The 17,786-nt window shown below is 43.8% G+C and overlaps 1 protein-coding gene across 14 annotated transcripts in view; it reads right to left on the bottom strand.

The window, feature by feature from the left end:
• Positions 1–17,786, bottom strand: part of TNC (tenascin C) — a 98,720-nt gene that overhangs the window by 6,264 nt on the left and 74,670 nt on the right. For all 14 annotated transcript variants that reach the window (XM_033237654.1, XM_033237656.1, XM_033237658.1 and 11 more), the window contains 9 exons: positions 15,928–16,050; positions 14,786–14,929; positions 12,080–12,199; positions 9,619–9,762; positions 8,730–8,860; positions 5,048–5,180; positions 3,755–3,906; positions 2,860–2,956; positions 74–235 (listed from right to left, as the gene is read on the bottom strand). In XM_033237654.1, the coding sequence (XP_033093545.1) occupies positions 74–235; positions 2,860–2,956; positions 3,755–3,906; positions 5,048–5,180; positions 8,730–8,860; positions 9,619–9,762; positions 12,080–12,199; positions 14,786–14,929; positions 15,928–16,050 (1,206 nt within the window). The remainder of the gene's footprint in view (positions 1–73; positions 236–2,859; positions 2,957–3,754; positions 3,907–5,047; positions 5,181–8,729; positions 8,861–9,618; positions 9,763–12,079; positions 12,200–14,785; positions 14,930–15,927; positions 16,051–17,786) is intronic.

The following is a 17,786-nucleotide window of genomic DNA, read 5'->3' as shown; positions in this document are numbered from 1 at the left end:
TTAGAGAAATAAGCTGTAAATGCCAAGAAGGTCTCCATGACTTTGTAGGCTCTAAGTGCAGCCACTACTGTACCTGCTGTCCCGCTGTACCCCTCCACCTTCAGCTTGTAGCGAGTCTTGGCATCTCCCACGCTGAACTTGTCATAGACAGCAAAGGCTGTCTCCCCATGGTCCCGCAGGTCCACCCGGAGCTCGTACTGCCCTTGGGCTGTGATTTTGTTCAGGTTGTCCAGCCCTGCGGATGACAGGCAAGGGTTGCTAAGAGGCACAGGTGACTGAGGCCCTCATTTCTATTTCACTCTGTAAAAGCAACAGCTGAGTACACTTAAAAGAGGGCCAGCCAGGCCTGGTGGCTTATGCCTGTAATCTCAGCACTCCGTGAGGCAGAGCTGGGGTGGGAGGGGGTGGGGTGGGGGTGGTGGGAATCACTTGAGATCAGGAGTTCATTATCAGCCTGGCCAACATGGCAAAACCCTGTCTTTACTAAAAATACAAAAATTAGCTGGGTGTGGTGGTGGGTGCCTGTAGTCCTAGCTACTTGGGGGGCAGAGGCAGGAGAACCACTTGAACCTGAGAAGCAGAGGTTGCAGTGAGCCGAGATTGTGCCACTGCACTCCAGCCTGGGTGACAGAGCAAGACTTCATCTCAGAAAAAAAAAAAAGGGGGGGGTGCATATCATACAGGCCTGGGCTGGAAGCTCGGTCTTATGCTTGCTGGAGGCCAAATATGTGATGTTTCTAAGTCTCAGGTAAAATCGGGTTGACATTTTTGCCCCACTTCCAACCTTCCAGTGATGATCCAAGGAGATAAGGTGGTGAAAGTACTTTTTAAACTCTAAAGTGCCTTACAGGCCAGGCGCAGTGGCTCACACCTGTAATCCCCGCACTTTGGGCAGCTGAGGTGGGTGGAACACCTGAGGTCAGGAGTTCGAGACCAGCCTGTCCAACATGGTGAAACCCCGTCTCTACCGAAAATACAAAAATTAGGAGGGCATGGTGGAGGGTGCCTGTAATCTCAGCTACTTGGGAGGCTGAGGCAGGCAAATTGCTTGAACCCGGGAGGTGGAGGTTGCAGTGAGCTGAGATCACACCACTGCACTCCAGCCTCGGCGACAGAGTGAGACTCTGTCTAAAAAAACAAACAAATAAAAAAAAATACCGTGCCTTACAAATGAAGGGCAATGAATAATATGGATAAATGTTTATTATAGTATGATAAACATTTTCTGACCTAGGCAGTGGTGCATAGAACAATGTTCTCTGCAGTTAGGTGGTTGGAAAGTGTGGGTTGCATGGATGAATGGATGGGAGATAGGATTATAGTGTTGACTTGGGAGATGCCAAATTTCAGCTCAACTGTTCATTGGTTAGACTCCTATGGGCAAACCACTCAGCCTTTTTGAGGCTGTGATATCATCCATGGGAGGTGGTGAGAAGAGCAAAAATCACCTGGTGACCATCAAGTAGGCTTCGGAGACAAAAACTCCTTAACTGAGGAATTTAGAGGTAATTAGGCTTCCCTGTATCTCAAGGAAGCATCTGGTTCCAGGTTTATTTCCTTAAAATGTTTAGGTAACTAGAATTTCTATACATCTCTGGAATACATGCATATCGAAACTCATTTTGCAACCCTTGCAAAATGTCCACAAATATAATCATTTATCATGTTCTACATGGCTAATAAGGTCCAAATTACACTTAAGCTCCTGCCTTAAGGTCCACAAATACCCCTAAGGAAAAATCCAAGTCCTTTTGCAGCATTCTTTCTTTCTAATAAACTTTCCTTTTTCAAGCCTATACTGTTTGTTGGTAAATTCATCTTTCCAACCTGCTAGTCAACCACTTCTGACACCTGACACCTTGCCCACCAGGTGGCAATTGAGTACTTTGTAGGGGTGCTATGGGGGTTAAAGGTTATGGCTCTAAGAAATCCATCTTAGCACCTGGAGCACAACCTGGGGCATAGGAGGGAAGCGGTCAATGATATCAGTGAGGAGGGTTCTATGACTGGTCCAGAGAATGACTTAAGGCTAACACGTAAGTTTTGGCTCTTCCTTAATCAGATTTATATTTTTATGTGAAAGGAAAATAAAATCTTGGGATCCCAATTTAACTCTGACAAAAGGAAAAAAATAAACTGAAAGCTGAGTCATGCAAGAAACTGCTTCTCCTTTTGTCCCTAAGCAGATGCTACAGATAAAAGGCCAGATATCTCCCCAGGTCTTCACTTTATCTTATGTAAAGTGCTGATTTACTGAGTGTGAGATGAATACATAATTGACCATTCTCTTTTTTGTCATTCTGCTTTTTTAAATCATTCTGCTTTTTTTTTTTTTATCTTGCAACTTGTGGTTTCAGTCATGTGACCATACCCTCTCTCTTTCCCCTCCAACCCACTTTTCCCCTTTAAATACTAAAGCTCTCATCATCATCTTTTGAAGGCAAAAAAAAGGCATGGACCACAGGTTGTGTCCGTGGCTTTTCCCCTTTAAATACTAAAGTTCTCAATACTATCTCTGGAAAAAAAAAAAAAAAAAAAAAAAAAAAAAAAAACAAGGCATGGACCACAGGTTGTTCCTGTGGCTTTGTGTTCTTCTTTTCTGGGCATGCCTTTAACGTTGGCTAAGTAAACTTCTAAACTGATTGAGATCTGTCTCAGATAATTTTTGGTTTATGTTTTAATGATTCAGAGCATTTAAATAATAGTCGTTTTCATTAAGAATTTGATATTCTGTGTCTGCCACCAGAACTAGTGCTTCTTCCTCATCTCTTTCTCTCCCATAGGTCCCTGGGGGTTAGGAAAAATGACAAGGAGGGCAGAAATGGGCATTTTAGACACAAACATGCAGAGCTGCATTACCAAGCCAGAATTCTTCTCTGCGGTCCCCAAATCCAGCAGCATAGGCCTTCCAGTTTTGGTAGAAGTTCTCATGTCCGTTTTTGCGTCTCAGGAACACCTATAAACATATCGATGAATCTGGGTGTACTTAAGCTATTGCAGGAAAGAGGGCATCGTTCTGAGAGGAAGGAATGTGGCACTGTGGAGAGAGCATCAGGCTCTGCTCAGTCCATCCCTAATTTGCCATGTGACTTTGGGTGGTCACCTCCCCGTCTCTAACCCTTGGTGTTCTCACCTGAAAAACAGGGATTAAAAATACCACCCAGTTTTGGGTGATAATGATGTATCAAAGTAGGTTCATTGATTGTAAAAAATGTACCACTCTGGTGCAGGATATTAATAATGAGGAGGTTGCATGGGTGGGTGTGGGGTGTATATGAAAACTTTCTGTTCACTTAATTGTGCCATGAACCTAAAACTGTTCTAAAAAAATAAAGTTTATTAATTCAAAAATATACTACCCAGCTCCTATGGTAATAGGATTGGAATAATTCATCTAGAACTCTTAGCACAGTGCCTGGTAGATAATAAATGCTTAGTCAGTGCTAATTAATGTAAGCAATGGGTTCAATGATCAACTATCATTTATACATCACAGAGTTATTTGATGAGGATCGGATGAGATAAACTACAAGAAACTTATCTCCCCGTTTCAAAAAGTAACCAGCGTGTTTCCCATTCTTTTGTTTAAGAGAGAATTCCTGAGTGCCTCTGTGTGACAGGCACTATCTTACAAGGCCTCACGCATGTGGGTATCAGAGTGCACCAGGAGGAGATCACTCTCTTCTCCTCCCCTGCTTTGCCCTCTCCCTCCTCCCCTAGGCCTGAGGGCTCTGCAGTCCCTGGTGGTACTCACAATCCATCCACCCCCATCAGAGGTCATGTCACAGAAGACTTCCAGTGCCTGGGCCTTATCACCATTCAGATAAATGGTGTAGAGGCCAGAGGTTGTGTCTCCATTCAGCATTGCTTGGGAGCAGTCCTTGGGGAAGGGGTACAGGAGTCCAACTGTGGAATAAGGAGAAATGGTGATGCTGTCAGAGCAGGACAACTGAGCTGGAGCTTAATTCTCAGCTTAACTCTATGGATTAGAATGCCTGGGGAATTTCCAAGTGCAATTATGTGATGCAAACAATTAAAAACTCGTAGAAATGGACAATTTTGGAACTATGCCTAGTAGATAAGTCTTAGATGTGATGATCATAGCAGTTCTTTTTTCTGATCCGAGGACATTCATCTGAAGTTGTATCATGAGCTGTTTTCTTATTTATTTCACAGCCCTATAAGAGCATCTTTAGGATACAATCATAGCATCTGGCATAAGATCTGGCAAAGAGGAAGCACCTTCTTTGGCAGATGTGTGCAGAATGACTGTTCCATGAATTGTAAAAGGCAGGGCTCTCCAAAGACCAGCTCCTCTGATCCTTGGGAATGGATGCTACTCTGACTTATGAAAGGAACAACTTGCAGGTTTGCTATCTGCAGAAGATACTTTGTGGCAGGTGCAGGGGGAGGCTCCCTGAGCATGGAATATCTGAGCCAAACTCTGACTGTAACTCACAAGATAGTCTTGAACAGGTCATTTTGTCTCTGAAAGCCTCCGCTTCCCTACTAGGACTTTGAGCGTAGGGCCCACTATACCAGCTTGGTGGGAAGACCATTTGTGACTTCGAATGTGGATGGGCTTTGTAAACACTGGCATGATGAAGGAGAAAGAAAGAGACTTTGAGCTCCTGTTGAACTCTGACAATAAAAGGACCACACAATTATATGGGCCACATGCTGGGCTGGGAGTTGAAATGCAACACCTCACGAACCCTTGCAAGGTCCTGGTGACAGAGGGATTATTATTAATCGCCCTGTATAAATGAAGAAGGTAAAGATTATAGGATGGAAGTAGCGTTCTTAAGGCACACCTAGCAAGTGATAGAAATGGGGATTGAATCCAGATGGGCTCCCTCCTTTCCTTTCACCAATATGCTCATTACCTTCCCATATTTGCTTTCATCAGGCTTCCAAGTAGTAACAGTGAATCAATTCTTTTCAGAAGTTTGTTTGAAAATTTTAAGGTAGAAGTCAAAGGGGAGGTCGAGGCTTGATTCAGTCAAAGTTAGATCTCAAGGCTGGGTTGCACCCAGGGCCTCCTTACTTGTGGTGAAGATGGTCTGGATCATATTGCTCCTTAGGGGCCCATTGAGTGCCTGGATCTTGGCGGTGTAGTGGGAGGATGGGCTTAGGTCTACCAGGCTGTAGGAGGTGGTGTCTGGACCCACAATGACTTCCTAAGAGCAGAAGAAAGAATATAATGGCTTTTGGTCACAGAAATTCTCAGGGTATAGATAACAAGTCATTCTGTTTATAAGTTCATTTACTCATCCATTCACTTATTTACTCGACAAGAATTCGTTGAGTACCCACTCTGTGCCAGGCTCCATGTGCACTGCTGAGATATCAGAGATGGGGAGAGTGCAGCACAAGCAAAGGTCCTTGGGCCAGAAGGTGCAGAGCAAGTTAAAATAATATGAGGAGGGAGGGACTGCATCTGGTAAGCATGAGAGCACTGCTGTAGACTCCAGGGTTGAGGCTACCACCTGCCCAAGGCCCTACCAAACTACATTGGGAGAATGGGATTGTAATGGTTAATTTTATATGTTAAATTGGCTAGCCATGGGGCCCAGATATTTGGTCAAATATTATTCTATGTTTCTGTGAAGGTGTTTTTTTTTTTTTTTTTCCAGATGAGATTAATATATAAATTAGTAAACTTTGAATAAAGCAGATTTAAAACATAAAATGAAATAATATAAGGAGGCAATAAGTGACCTCAACCATACTTACTTCAGGTGTTAGAACAGTGGAAAATGTTACTAGATTATGAAGGGCCTTTAAATGACAAGCTTTGAAACTTCAAGTTTATCATTAAAGGGAGTGAGGATCCCTGTAAGGTATAAATGCTAAGCTTTGGAACTTGAAGTTTATCATTATAAGGAATGGGGAGTCTTGAAAGATGTTTGGACATGCCAGTGACATAAACCAAGCTGTGCTTTAAGAAGCTTAATCTGGTGGCAAGATGAATCACACAGGGTAAGGGACTTTGGGGTCAGTTAGGTCAGTTGTCCCTAAATATAACTCTTTATGACGCTGAGAAGCTTTAAAACAATATGATGCCTGGGCCTCATCTCAGACTGACTGAATCGTCAGAGCCAGAAGTTGGGCCTGGCTATATTTAAGAAACTTCCCAAGTGATTCGAATGTGCAGTCAGTTTGGGGATCTCTTGTGTCAGATGATTAGAATAGCCCCATAGGCGTGGTATGATGAAAACTTAAGCTGACCCCACGTGTCTCTCTTCTAGAACAGAGATATCCATGAGAGACAGATGTTGACCAACTCTAACTACACTTATAGTCTGAGGCTGGTCTCTGGGCTGCCGTACAGAGGAGGTGATTGGTTTCAGTTTACAGGAGGTCCTCTTTCCACATCCTCTTGCTAGCTTCCAATTCTTTTCAGCAAATGACCTTAGTGTCTGGGATTGCAATTCAACCTACACTCCTAGTAAACCAAACACAACGCTGTTCTCTACAATCTGCAAACAGTCAGCTGAGTTTGGGCAGTTATGAATCAGTGCAGATGCCCCGGAAGGTTCTCCTGTATCCTGGGAACTGGTAAGGTACCTTATCCTGTTTATTTTCAATGGGAGAATTGAGTTTCAGAGAAGCTAAAAGACTTGCTTTCATTCCATAAATTGTTGGAGGCAGAGGATGCTCTTCTATCCCGGTTTCCTAACACTCTGTCCAGGACTCTTTTCTCCTATACCAGGTTGTTGTTGTTGTTTTTTTTTCTAAGACATATAAAACTGGTGAATGGACCTGCAGAAAAGTAAACTGGGATGAGTGCTTGTTTAATACCCAGAGGCCTTTGTGCGGCCCCCCAGTTCTACTCCCTGGGGGAAAGATCAACTGTCAGGGATAAAGCTGGACTCATTGCATTACTTAGGAATGCAATTACCTGTCAGCTCTCTAGGCTTCTGTGCAAAGCCATTTTCTAGGCAATTAGGGTACTCTAGATCAAAATGAGATTCATGATTCAGGTAAACACAGAATCCTAGAGTGCCTGACCAGGAGAAGACCTTAAAGATGGGTGAGTTCAAGACATTCATTTTACAGATGGGAACACTGACACCCAGAGAAGATAAAGGACTTGCTTTAGCTCACACAGTGAGATAGTTCATTGTTATATCAACTCCAGAAAGGGGCATGATAGTAATTAGCAATGTGTCCAGTTCTTGTTAAATGTGACAGATTGGATATAGCCACTCATCTCTACTTGCTTCTGAAACCCACTAAAAAGAGAGCAAGAGAACGTGAGGTATAAATCCACAAAGATGAGGGGAATGGGAAAGGAGACAGCACCAGGTGTGCCGTGTCAACAGAATCTTGGTAGATAGAAAACAAGTGGTAGAGAGACCGTGGAGGGGAATTAATGAAGAAGGCTGAGGTTAACTAAGGAGCATGGGCAGAGCTAGTCAGAGGCTGCTTGGTGCAAGTCACAGAGTCCAGCAAGTTTAGGAAAGGAATGTGTACAAAAGCAGAGATGTCTTTAAAGGCCAATGTGGAGTGTGGTTGAACAAAAGTTTAGTTTGTTTGCTTTTTTGTAACAAACAGACTCTGAGATCTCCCCCATTCCCTCCAACAGTCTAAATGACTGCCCTTTCCCATTCAGATGGTAGGCTGAGGTTTACTCCCTGGAGAGGATGAGACAGAGAGGAAGCTCTGGATTCAAATCCACCAGGCTCAGCCTTCAAGGAGGCCGAGGTGCTACACTGGAAACATAGTAAGATGAAAGTTTGTACACAGTGAAAGCCCAGGCTTTATGACACTGTTATTTGGGGGTTCCCCAAGAAAACTGTTGGGTACTTGCCCAATCATTCTGCAGGGAGCCACAAAGTTTACAAGCCCTGCCTGTGCAGGTGGAACTCCCAGTTAGCTCTTTCATTCCTAGTTCAAATACAAAAAGACAGACCATGATCAACAGATGTTGGGTGGATGTCTCCAACGTGAAAGAGATCCAAACCAAACCAAATCTAACAACAGCAGCAAAGCAAAGGAACTTGGAACAAACACTGTGCAGGATATAAAATAAAATACCAACAAAATATTCTTAGAGATAAAGAGATGATGATATATGAAGCACAAACAAAATGCCAGAAAAACATCAATGTGTAGAGAATAAACAAAAGATATTGGAAATATAAAGTAAGATAACCAAAATAAAAAATTCAATAACAAGTTTGGAAGGCAAAGTTTAGGAAATCTCCTTCGCTTGTCTGAAGATCTAAAGTTATTTCAAATTAAAAGGTAAAAGAAAGAAAATTCTTGGGTAGAGAATATAAATAATATAAACACTGGATAAAAACAGTATTAATAGTTGATATAATAAGAACATGGTGAAACATATTATAATACATAATGTAAAGATACCATCTGCGAGATAATACATATGGCAAACATGCAGAAGAACCTTTTGGCCTTTGTTCAACAAAATATTAAAGGATCAAGATTCCAGCTCCTAAAATGTCCTCGAGTCTTGTAAGCAGTGGTTCTTGATCTTGGCTGGCTATCAGAACTGGAGTCTGGTTAAAATGAAAGAGGCTGGAGAGTATGATTCAGAAGGTCTGGCATGCCATCCAGTCTCTACTGATTTTTGTTGTTTTTTTTTTTCAGCTCCCCAGATGCACTGGGGTAGAAAAACAGTATCAGGTAATTCTTCTGTACTTTAAAGATCATGCAAATGCTTCAACTAGCATTGAGGAGTTGTTGTATACTTAAAATACCTTGACTGTGCCATCCACCGATTCATAGACCAGCAGGTAACCGGTGACTGATGCCCGGGGGGGTCGCCAGGTAAGGAGGGCAGTTTCTGACTGAACCTCAGTAGCAGTCAAGTCTCTTGGAGAATCGAGGTCTGGAGAAGATAGGACAATTAATATCGGATAAGGTCAGCAAATGTAGGGCAGAAATTCGGGGTAGGTATCAAGAAGACCGGGTTCAAGTCCTTTCCCTACCACTGAACTATGTGACCTTTGGCAAGAACCTCCTCTTTGTGTAAATAAAGTGGTTGAGCCGGATGACCTCCAAAGACGAATTCTCTATGGTTTATCTCATCCTAAGGGCTGGATGTTTCTAACTGGCCTTGGCTGGATTTAGAGAGAAATATATAGCTGTGAACATCATTATCAAGCCCCTTGTTTCTAAATAAGAGGACAGATGAATGCTAATATCAATACCCCAACAGACAGGATGGTTCCTCTGTTTCCCTGTTTGCTATAGTTTGTAAAAAGCTCTCAATGTATAGAAACCTAACAAACATCTAGGAAAAACTGCCTAAAAAAGTCTGCCTCTTCAAAAATATTTTCCTGCCTGGAACATGGATCATTAAATACTAGGTTTAGGGCCAGTGGGAACTGTTTTTCCACTTACAAAGCCCTCCTCTTAAAATCTTTTCCTTGCCCGTGGGGAGACCAAGGTCATTTCAGTTCAAAAGGAAATGGTGTGTTTCTTCAGGCCTTGACTGAGTGGGCACTGGTGAATTTAAGTGATGCTGATGTAATCACATTGCAAGGCCCTGACTTAAGAAGAACTGGCTAGTAGTTCCCGTTTAAGATGCAGGCTGTGGGTGGGCATCTCAGAAGGGAGAGCTTCCAGCTCTCAGTGTCTTTGTACCTGTTGTGAACTTGGCAGTGACGGTTGAGCTCTTCTGGGGCCCTTTCTCTGCAAAGATTCTCAGTGTGTATTCCGTGGCAGGCTCGAGGTCGGTCAGAGCATACTCCACTGTGTTCCCGGACACCGTGCGTGTAATTTCTGGCACTAAACATGAAATACACATACCGAGGCAGTCACCTCTCACTGTCTGAGCCATGAGTGGGCTTGGAAAGCCACATACACACCTCCTTCGAACATCAAAACTTTCAGTGACCCTGCGGAAAAGCAGGTCTGATTTCTGAAATGACTCACGCTCTCTCTCTCTCTCTTGAGCACTCACCTCATGTGTAAAGGATTTATCATATGGAGACTTAATTTTTCCAGGCCCCAAATCAGAAGGAAGGGGAACTGGGGGTCAGGAGATTTTTTTCCCACATGGTACTGGCTGGAATCACTTTGCCACTGAGACCAAGGTAGAGGACGGTCGGAAGGGATATCCCCAAGCCTTGTGCTGCCCAAGCTTAATTTGTCGTGGTACATGCTCTCCTCTCTTTGTCACTTTTTCACATGCCCTTTTATAATTTACTAAATGTTATCAAGTCATTAGATTGAGGGGCCACAAAAATTGGACAGCAGGCCGGGCATGATGGTTCACGCCTGTAATCCCAGCACTTTGGGAGGCCGAGGCAGACAGATCATGAGGTCAGGAGATCGAGACCATCCTGGCTAACATGGTGAAACCCTGTCTCTACTAAAAATACAAAAAATTAGCTGGGCGTGTTGGCAGGCACCTGTAGTCCCAGCTACTCGGGAGGCTGAGGCAGGAGAATGGCATGAACCCAGGAGGTGGAGGTTGCAGTGAGCCAAGATCACGTCACTGAGCTCTACAGCCTGGGTGACAGAGCGCGACTCCATCTCGAAAAAAAAAAAAAAATTGGACAGCGGTAGCTGCAACAGAGCCTGACCACTATGTCTCAGGCCTGCTGGGTCATGTCCAATGGTGGAAAGCAATACCGATCACTGTGCCCAGGGGCATGTGTTTATTTCCTATTCGCAGGTGACCAACCATCCTGGTTTGCCAGGGACTGAGGGGTTTCCTAGGTGTGGAACTTCCGGTGCTAAAACTGAGACAGTACCAGGCAAGTGGGGACAAGTTGGTCACCTTACCTCATCATTTGTGAGCACCCCCCCTCTTCTGAACCAAGCCCCTTGTTTGCCCTGAATCCGCAATCTCCATGGTTCCCATGAACTATACCTGATTCATTTTAGGTGTAACATCATCTTTCCTGACTCAGAAGAGTTTGCTCACAGGGACTATTTAAGAATTAAAGAATAAAAAGAATAAACCCAGCATCCCTCCTCCCTGTCAGTTACCCACCCCCACCCGTGCTCTGTCCTCAAAAAGACCTCTCTTAGTTGGTTACCAGAACTGAATTAAAATTTTCAGAGCTCCAGGCACAGATGATGGTGGCTGCTCATATTGTCACTGAGAGCAAAACAATACCAAGCCATAAAATATGAAACTTACCTATACCTGGAAATTAAAATTACACAATTCTTTCTAAAGTAGATCATTGCAAAATGATAGAGGGGTTCATTGAAAAGGACTCTCTCTTTCTCCTGTCTCTTGCTTATATTTGATTTTACTTTCTGGCGGCTGTAGTTTGCTGGTGCTCAAAACAAGCGTTTAATCTGCCAACTGGGTAAATTAGCACTGGTGGTTGCCAAACAAGAAAACATTTCTGATTTTTTTTTTTTTTTTTGAGACAGAGCCTCCCTCTGTCGCCCAGGCTGGAGTGCAGTGGTGCGATCTCAGCTCACTGCAGCCTCCGCCTCCCAGGTTCAAGCAGCTTTCTTGCCTCAGCCTGCCGAGTAGCTGGGACTACAGGCATGCACCACCACACCCAGCTAATTTTTTTTATTTTTAGAAGAGATGGGGTTTCACCATGGTGGCCAGGCTGGTCTCAAACTCCTGGCCTCAAGTGATCCACCTGCCTCGGGCTCCCAAAGTGCTGAATTACAGATGTAAGCCACTGTACCTGGCCTAAAATTTCGGACTTTTAAATCGAATCAGCTGAAACTAGCTTCTTTTGTGATCTCTGAAAAGTTGAGACTCCTCAGTATGGCCTGAAGTGGTCTGGTTAAGATTTTAGATTCTGGTTTTCTTCTTTGTAGAAGATGACAGCTGCTTCCTAAATGGGGTGTCTCACACTGGTGGGCAGAGAGACTAACAGGAGAGGAGGAATGGGCCAGGAAAACATGTAGAGGCTGGAGATGTATTTTTATTTTTATTTTAAATGGCCTACCAGACTCCCTTGAGGTTTCAGTTGGGAGCCACAGGAACATTACTGGACTTTTCAACCTACCCATGCATTTTTATCATCCTGTACCAAATGTGGCAGGGAGAAGAGTGAATGGGAAGAGTTTACAGCAGGAAAGACACTCCTCCTTAGAGTGAGGAGAGACTTGGACAAAACCTTACCTTTCTCCCCTGTGTAGGAGATGACATAATTGTCCACAGTGGCAATGGCCGGCTGCCACCTGGCCAAGGCTTCTGAGTCAGTGATATTGGCTGTCACCAGGCCAGATGGGCCATCCAGAGCTGCAAAGAAAGATGGTGGACAGGAGGGAAGTCATTGGGTGGGACATCAGACCCCAGCTGCTCTGCTGTCCACACTGCTTATGGAGTCCTGATGTTAGGACAGTGTCAGCTGCATGGAATGGTTCAGAGACCTGAGCCTGCAGCCAGGCTGACCTGGCTTTGAGTAATGACTCCCTCCCTTGCTGGCTCAGTTACTTTGGGCCTCTATGTCCTCATGTGTAAAATAGGGATAGTAATTCTGGCTAGCTTCATCCTCTGTGTTATTTTGATTTTTCCATTATATTATTGGTGGAAAAAAGCTATGTAAACTGAACAGGGCTGAACACATGACAAGAATTGTTATAGTTTATATTACTTTCCTCAGGGAAAGAACTTACACAAACAGAGGGGACTTGCATAGTTAAGACTGCCTATGCCTTTTTCTTCCCTTCCTTTCCCTTCCCTCCTTCCCTTCCCTTCCTTCCTTCCTTCCTTCCTTTTTTTTTTTTTTTAAACACAGTCTTATTCTGTCTCCCAGGCTGGAGTGCAGTGGTGTGATCTCCGCTCACTGCAACCTCTGCCTCCCAGGTTCAAGCAGTTCTCCTGCATCAGCCTACCAAGTAGCTGAGATTACAGGTGTGCGCTACCAAGCCGAGCTAACTTTTGTATTTTCAGGAGAGATGGGGTTTCACCATGTTGGCTAGGCTGGTCTCGAACACCTGACCTCAGGTGATCCACCTGCCTTGGACTCCCAAAGTGCTGAGATGGTGTGAGCCACCACGCCTGGCCCTGAGCCTTTTCTGAGCTTTAAGTGGTATTTCTCATTAGATGGCTTGCAGAGAACATAAAGCCAGGCTCTGGAGGCCAGTGGTCCCGGGTTCTACCATGGCTTCTCTGCCTGGTGCCTCTGTGCCTTGGGAAAATTCATTTCCATTCTCCAAACTTCACTTTCTTTAGTTGCCAAAGGGTGACTGTTTAGTTAATAAAGACTAGCTAAGCAATGTGTGGTGTGTAAAATGTACCAGGGAAAGCTCTTAATAATTGAGTTGTTATTAAGATCTCTATTAAAGGTATTTGAAGTCTTAAGTATGGTTTTCAAATGACTTGTGCTGAGAAGGGATGGATATTCCAAGGGTATTTATCCCTGGTCTCTTTTAACTGACCTCTCCTACTACCCAACATCACTTTCTCAGAAGCCAACCTGAATCTGACCATTTCCTCTTGCTTTTGCACTTACTACTGAATTATGCCCATGCCAGCAGCCCTGGCGGAGGTGGAGGGAAGCTATCCTCAGCTCATTTCACAGAGAGGCACCTGAGCCTCGAGGGATGAAATGACTGGCCTGAGAGCCAGGATGTGGCAGGGCAATTGGGGAGCCCACATTGTCCACTCTGAGTTCCTTCCTGCTTCACTGTGCATGGATAGAATCTCTTTTAACTGGTGATGACAATGGGGCATTGGGAGGAACTACATCCAGCTTTTGCCATCTGTTGCCGTGGAGAATCCATTGATGAAAGATTTCTTTGGGGAAATAAGGGCCTGTGAGGCAGGCTGGATGGGACTCTGGGTTCAGATGGGATGTTTTAATTGTGCGTTGTCAACTCTTTTAGGCTATGAGGATATTTTTAAAATTTCCTATGAGGCCCATTCTTTGTATCCCTTAATGAGTTGGACTGGATAATTGCTCATATATCAAAGGATAAATTGTTTAGAGACATGGCTGTCTGAAGAGAAATTTTCCACTTCATTCTCCTTCAATGCAATTCATTATTTTCCCCTCTTTACAGTGTACTGTACAAATCAGGTTATCCTAGGAAAGGAACTCTTTATTCTAGAAGGATAGAGAGTTTAGAGTCAGACCGACCTATGTTCAAATTTGGTTCCAGCATTTACTAATTATGTAGGCTTGGCCAAGGTATTTCATTTCCCCAAGTCTCAGTTGTCTCCTCTGTAAAATGGGGATGATAATAGCTGTAGGGATTAAATGTGAAGGGTTTAGTAACAGTGCCTGGAATGCAGGAGCCACCAAATAGACAGGAGCTACTTTGTGGCTGTCACCATCATGTGCTCATGTGAAGCACCTGCTTTGAAGGACCCTCACAAGGGTTCCACGCAATAGGCGGGGAGGGGAAGGAGGTGGTGGGCTAATGTGAACAATTGCATTTACAGATGCTTTACAAATACAGCTTCATGTGATCCTTACCATACCCTGTGAGGGAAGCAGAATTGTGTCTGTTTTATAGAGAAGGAAAGTGGACCCTAGTAAAATGGACTGATAGCTCATGTAGTTGGTAGAATTTGGATTTTAATTCAGGTAAGTATGACGCCCAAACTTGGACTTTTTCTTTCACAACAGTCCAGGAAATGGAGGCCCAACAAGGTTAAGTTTACCCAGCTCACCAGAGGCTGGGATGGGCCAGAAGAGAGGTCTCTGGCATTCCAAATCCAGTTCACTTTCCACTAGGATCTCATAAATAAAACCCCCCTTTTTTTCCAGCTGCTGAGTCATGAGTTACAAGGTTGAAGGTGAAAAATGACATAGGATGCACAAGTGACCTCTGAAAAACAGTAACACACACACACATACACACAACCCCACCAACTCACCTGTGGTGAACGACCCTGAGACAGGTTCACTTTCCTCAAAGCCCTTCATGGCAATGATGTTGACAAGGTACTCCACCCCAGGTATGAGTTTCACCAGCCTGGTCTGAGTCTTGGTTCCATCCACAGTTACCATGGAGGGTGTACCTGGAACACAGTAAAAGCAAGATGAGGAATAATGAACCTCATGCTTTTTCCATTGCTGCAGATGCCAAAAACAAAGCCAGGAGGGGGGAAAAAAACATGAAGTCACAACATACTAAAAATGGCAAGTTTCCATTCACTAGAGAGCTGGCACGTTGTGCAAATTTTGTTTTATTATTTTTCCCCACAAAGAATATGGGAAGCTTACTATGTAACATTTATCGGACCTATTTCACCCATTATCTTGGCTTAGGATTATACAGACTCCCTTACTAGAGGAAATTCTACTTAAGAAAAGAAAGTTGATCATAGTCAAGTTTGTGCTATAGTTTTTATTAATAAACACAGAAATTGTATTTCTTAGAATTTGGGGGCTAGTGAAGAGCTTGTACATCAGCTGGTCAGACTTCCCATAGAGATGAAACAGCATTCCTGTGAAGAGGTTATTAACCATCCTCTCTTTACATACTTCCAGCAACAGGTAGCTTACTACCTGCCAGAGTGTCTTTAGGTAGATTTGACTGGGCCTCCTCCCTGTGGTCTCTATTATAGCCCATGTGCTTTGAATTAGAACTCACAAATTTTCTAAGGCAAAACTTGCCATTATTTACTGAGACAGACAGATTTGGTACCCAAAGGCAAAACTTCACGTATATCCAAGACTAGCTTTTCAGATGAGTGTGCTCAGGGAGAGAAATGTCAATATATTTAGAGTCTTTTGTCATTGTGTGCAAACAATACTAGAGATCTATTTCTCATGGAATTTTATAATTTCAAGACTAAAAAAGGTCTTGTTCAAATGACCCTTCACAAGATAGTTTCTTCTAAGAATCTCATAGCACTTTATAAATGAGGTCTCTTCTCTCCAGATGGTCTCACAAATAAAGAATTCATTTCCTTTGATCATGATATTGGGGTGATGAAAATTATCAGGGTCTCTTTCATGGATCCATCCAAACCCACAACAGCCCTCCTCTCTCTCCCCTTTCTGAGTCTCCTACCTCCTGTAATGGGCACATAGGTAATCCGGAAGCTCTCCACCTGGGCAGTGGGTGCCCTCCAGCTGACAGTAGCCGAATTTTCAGTGATGTCAGAGAAAATGACTTCCTTTGGAGAGCCCATGGCTGTGAAGAAGAAAACAAAAGAGAAGCCCAGAAACAGTTAACTATCTTGTTCATCAGTGGTTCTTCTTGAATTCCTTGTTTAGGAAAACTCAGTGTTTAGAATTCATGTCTGAGCCAAGCCTTTAGGATGGAGAATGTGGTGATCTGTGGTTACGTTGTGACTTGCTAGGACCAATTGTTGCTTCATTTCAGGTATAGGGCCCAGGGTTGTAGAAGAGTCATTTGGTCTAATTCAAGGGGAATGATAGCACCATAGCTGACTTCCAAGGAATTGAGGGAGAATGGTTTACCAGATTGGAATATGTCCCCCTTTCATTTTTGATTTTTAACATTTTCTTAAATCTTTGCTTTTTAGTTCCTTTATTAAATAATACTAAGACTTGACAACTGTACAGTTCTTTGCAATTTATAAGGCTTAATCCTCACATAGAAACCCCTGAGAAGATGTGATTATAGCCATTTTACAGAGGACCAAACCAAAGTTTCCATGAACATTCTTGTGATGCGATCTTTCTGGGTCCCAGGAGTAGGCAGCAGAGCCAAGCACAGCCTGGAATCCTGGAAATAATGTTCACACAAACACTGACCCGGACAAACCCATTCCTAGAACTGGAAGGAGGTCCAAAGCCAGGAGAACAACCTCAGGCCCATGACCAAAGCAAACACCCAGTGGACACGGGGTCTACCTGTGAGGAAAGCCATGCCCAGGGGAAGTTTCTGCCTCCCCAAATACCTCCCCTCAAAACCCAGTTTCCTTTGGTTTTTCTCTGTGTATTTTTTGGCTTCGATTTTTGCCCTCTTCAGCTGACCATGCCTACCCAGAGAATTCAGGAAACAATTTTCAGGCTCTGGGGAGCTCACTTCCTCATCTTTTCCCCTCTCCAGCCCACAGGGATTATTACATGCTGAAACCCACAGAAATTCAGAAAGGGTTTTTTTTCTTCCCCTTTCTGTATTTTTCTCTCATCCAAGACATCTCCTCCTACAGCTTTCTTCTGTGGCCTAGTAGCCACCCCCAGACTCTGTGGCTGCCTGGGTTTTTGCCCTGTCCATGGAAAGTTTCAGAAACCACATGGGTCTCTGGAGCCTGAAAGATTTTAATTGTCCAAATACCACTGAGAGGCTGCGTGACCTGGGGCAGGTCCCTTCACTTCTGTGAACCTCAGTTCCTCCATCTGTCCAGAGGGAAAAGTGGTACCCACCCACAGGGATGTTTTGAGGATTAGCGGAGATAACAAATGTGAAACCCCCAGCACAGTATCTGGCATGCAGTGAGAATTCAGTAAATATGATTGCCCTCTCTTTATTTTCTTTCCCATGTCCCTCTTTCCTCCATGGGCCATAATAGACTTTAAGCTGTCCGCTAGGAAAGATCGAGATGAGGCTACTGAGAAAAAACAAAAAACCAGTGAGGTGTATAAACTCAGGCACTGAGGACCTCCCTCTGCCAACCTGGCATACTCACACTTTTGCTCCGACTGAAAACCTCCTTGGTGTAGGTACATTTTAGTGAGTGTATCTTATGACCAAACACATTAATAGCTAACATGGTTACTGTGGATAAAGAAATTCTGCTAAATACTTGATATTCATGATCTTATTTAAATCTTGTGGCTGACCTTTGAGTTAAATTCTATTTTCCAGATGAGGGAATTGAGGTAGAGCCATGATTAAACTCCAAGGACACTGCCCCACGGTTGTTGGCTTAACCAACAGGTAGCACTGTCTTTCACTGC

Source organism: Trachypithecus francoisi, unplaced genomic scaffold (assembly GCF_009764315.1).
Source record: "Trachypithecus francoisi isolate TF-2019V2 unplaced genomic scaffold, Tfra_2.0 Lachesis_group16, whole genome shotgun sequence".
NCBI lineage: Eukaryota > Metazoa > Chordata > Mammalia > Primates > Cercopithecidae > Trachypithecus > Trachypithecus francoisi.
The sequence above is the reverse complement of the archived record's forward strand: the minus strand, read 5'-3'. Positions and strand labels throughout refer to the sequence as shown.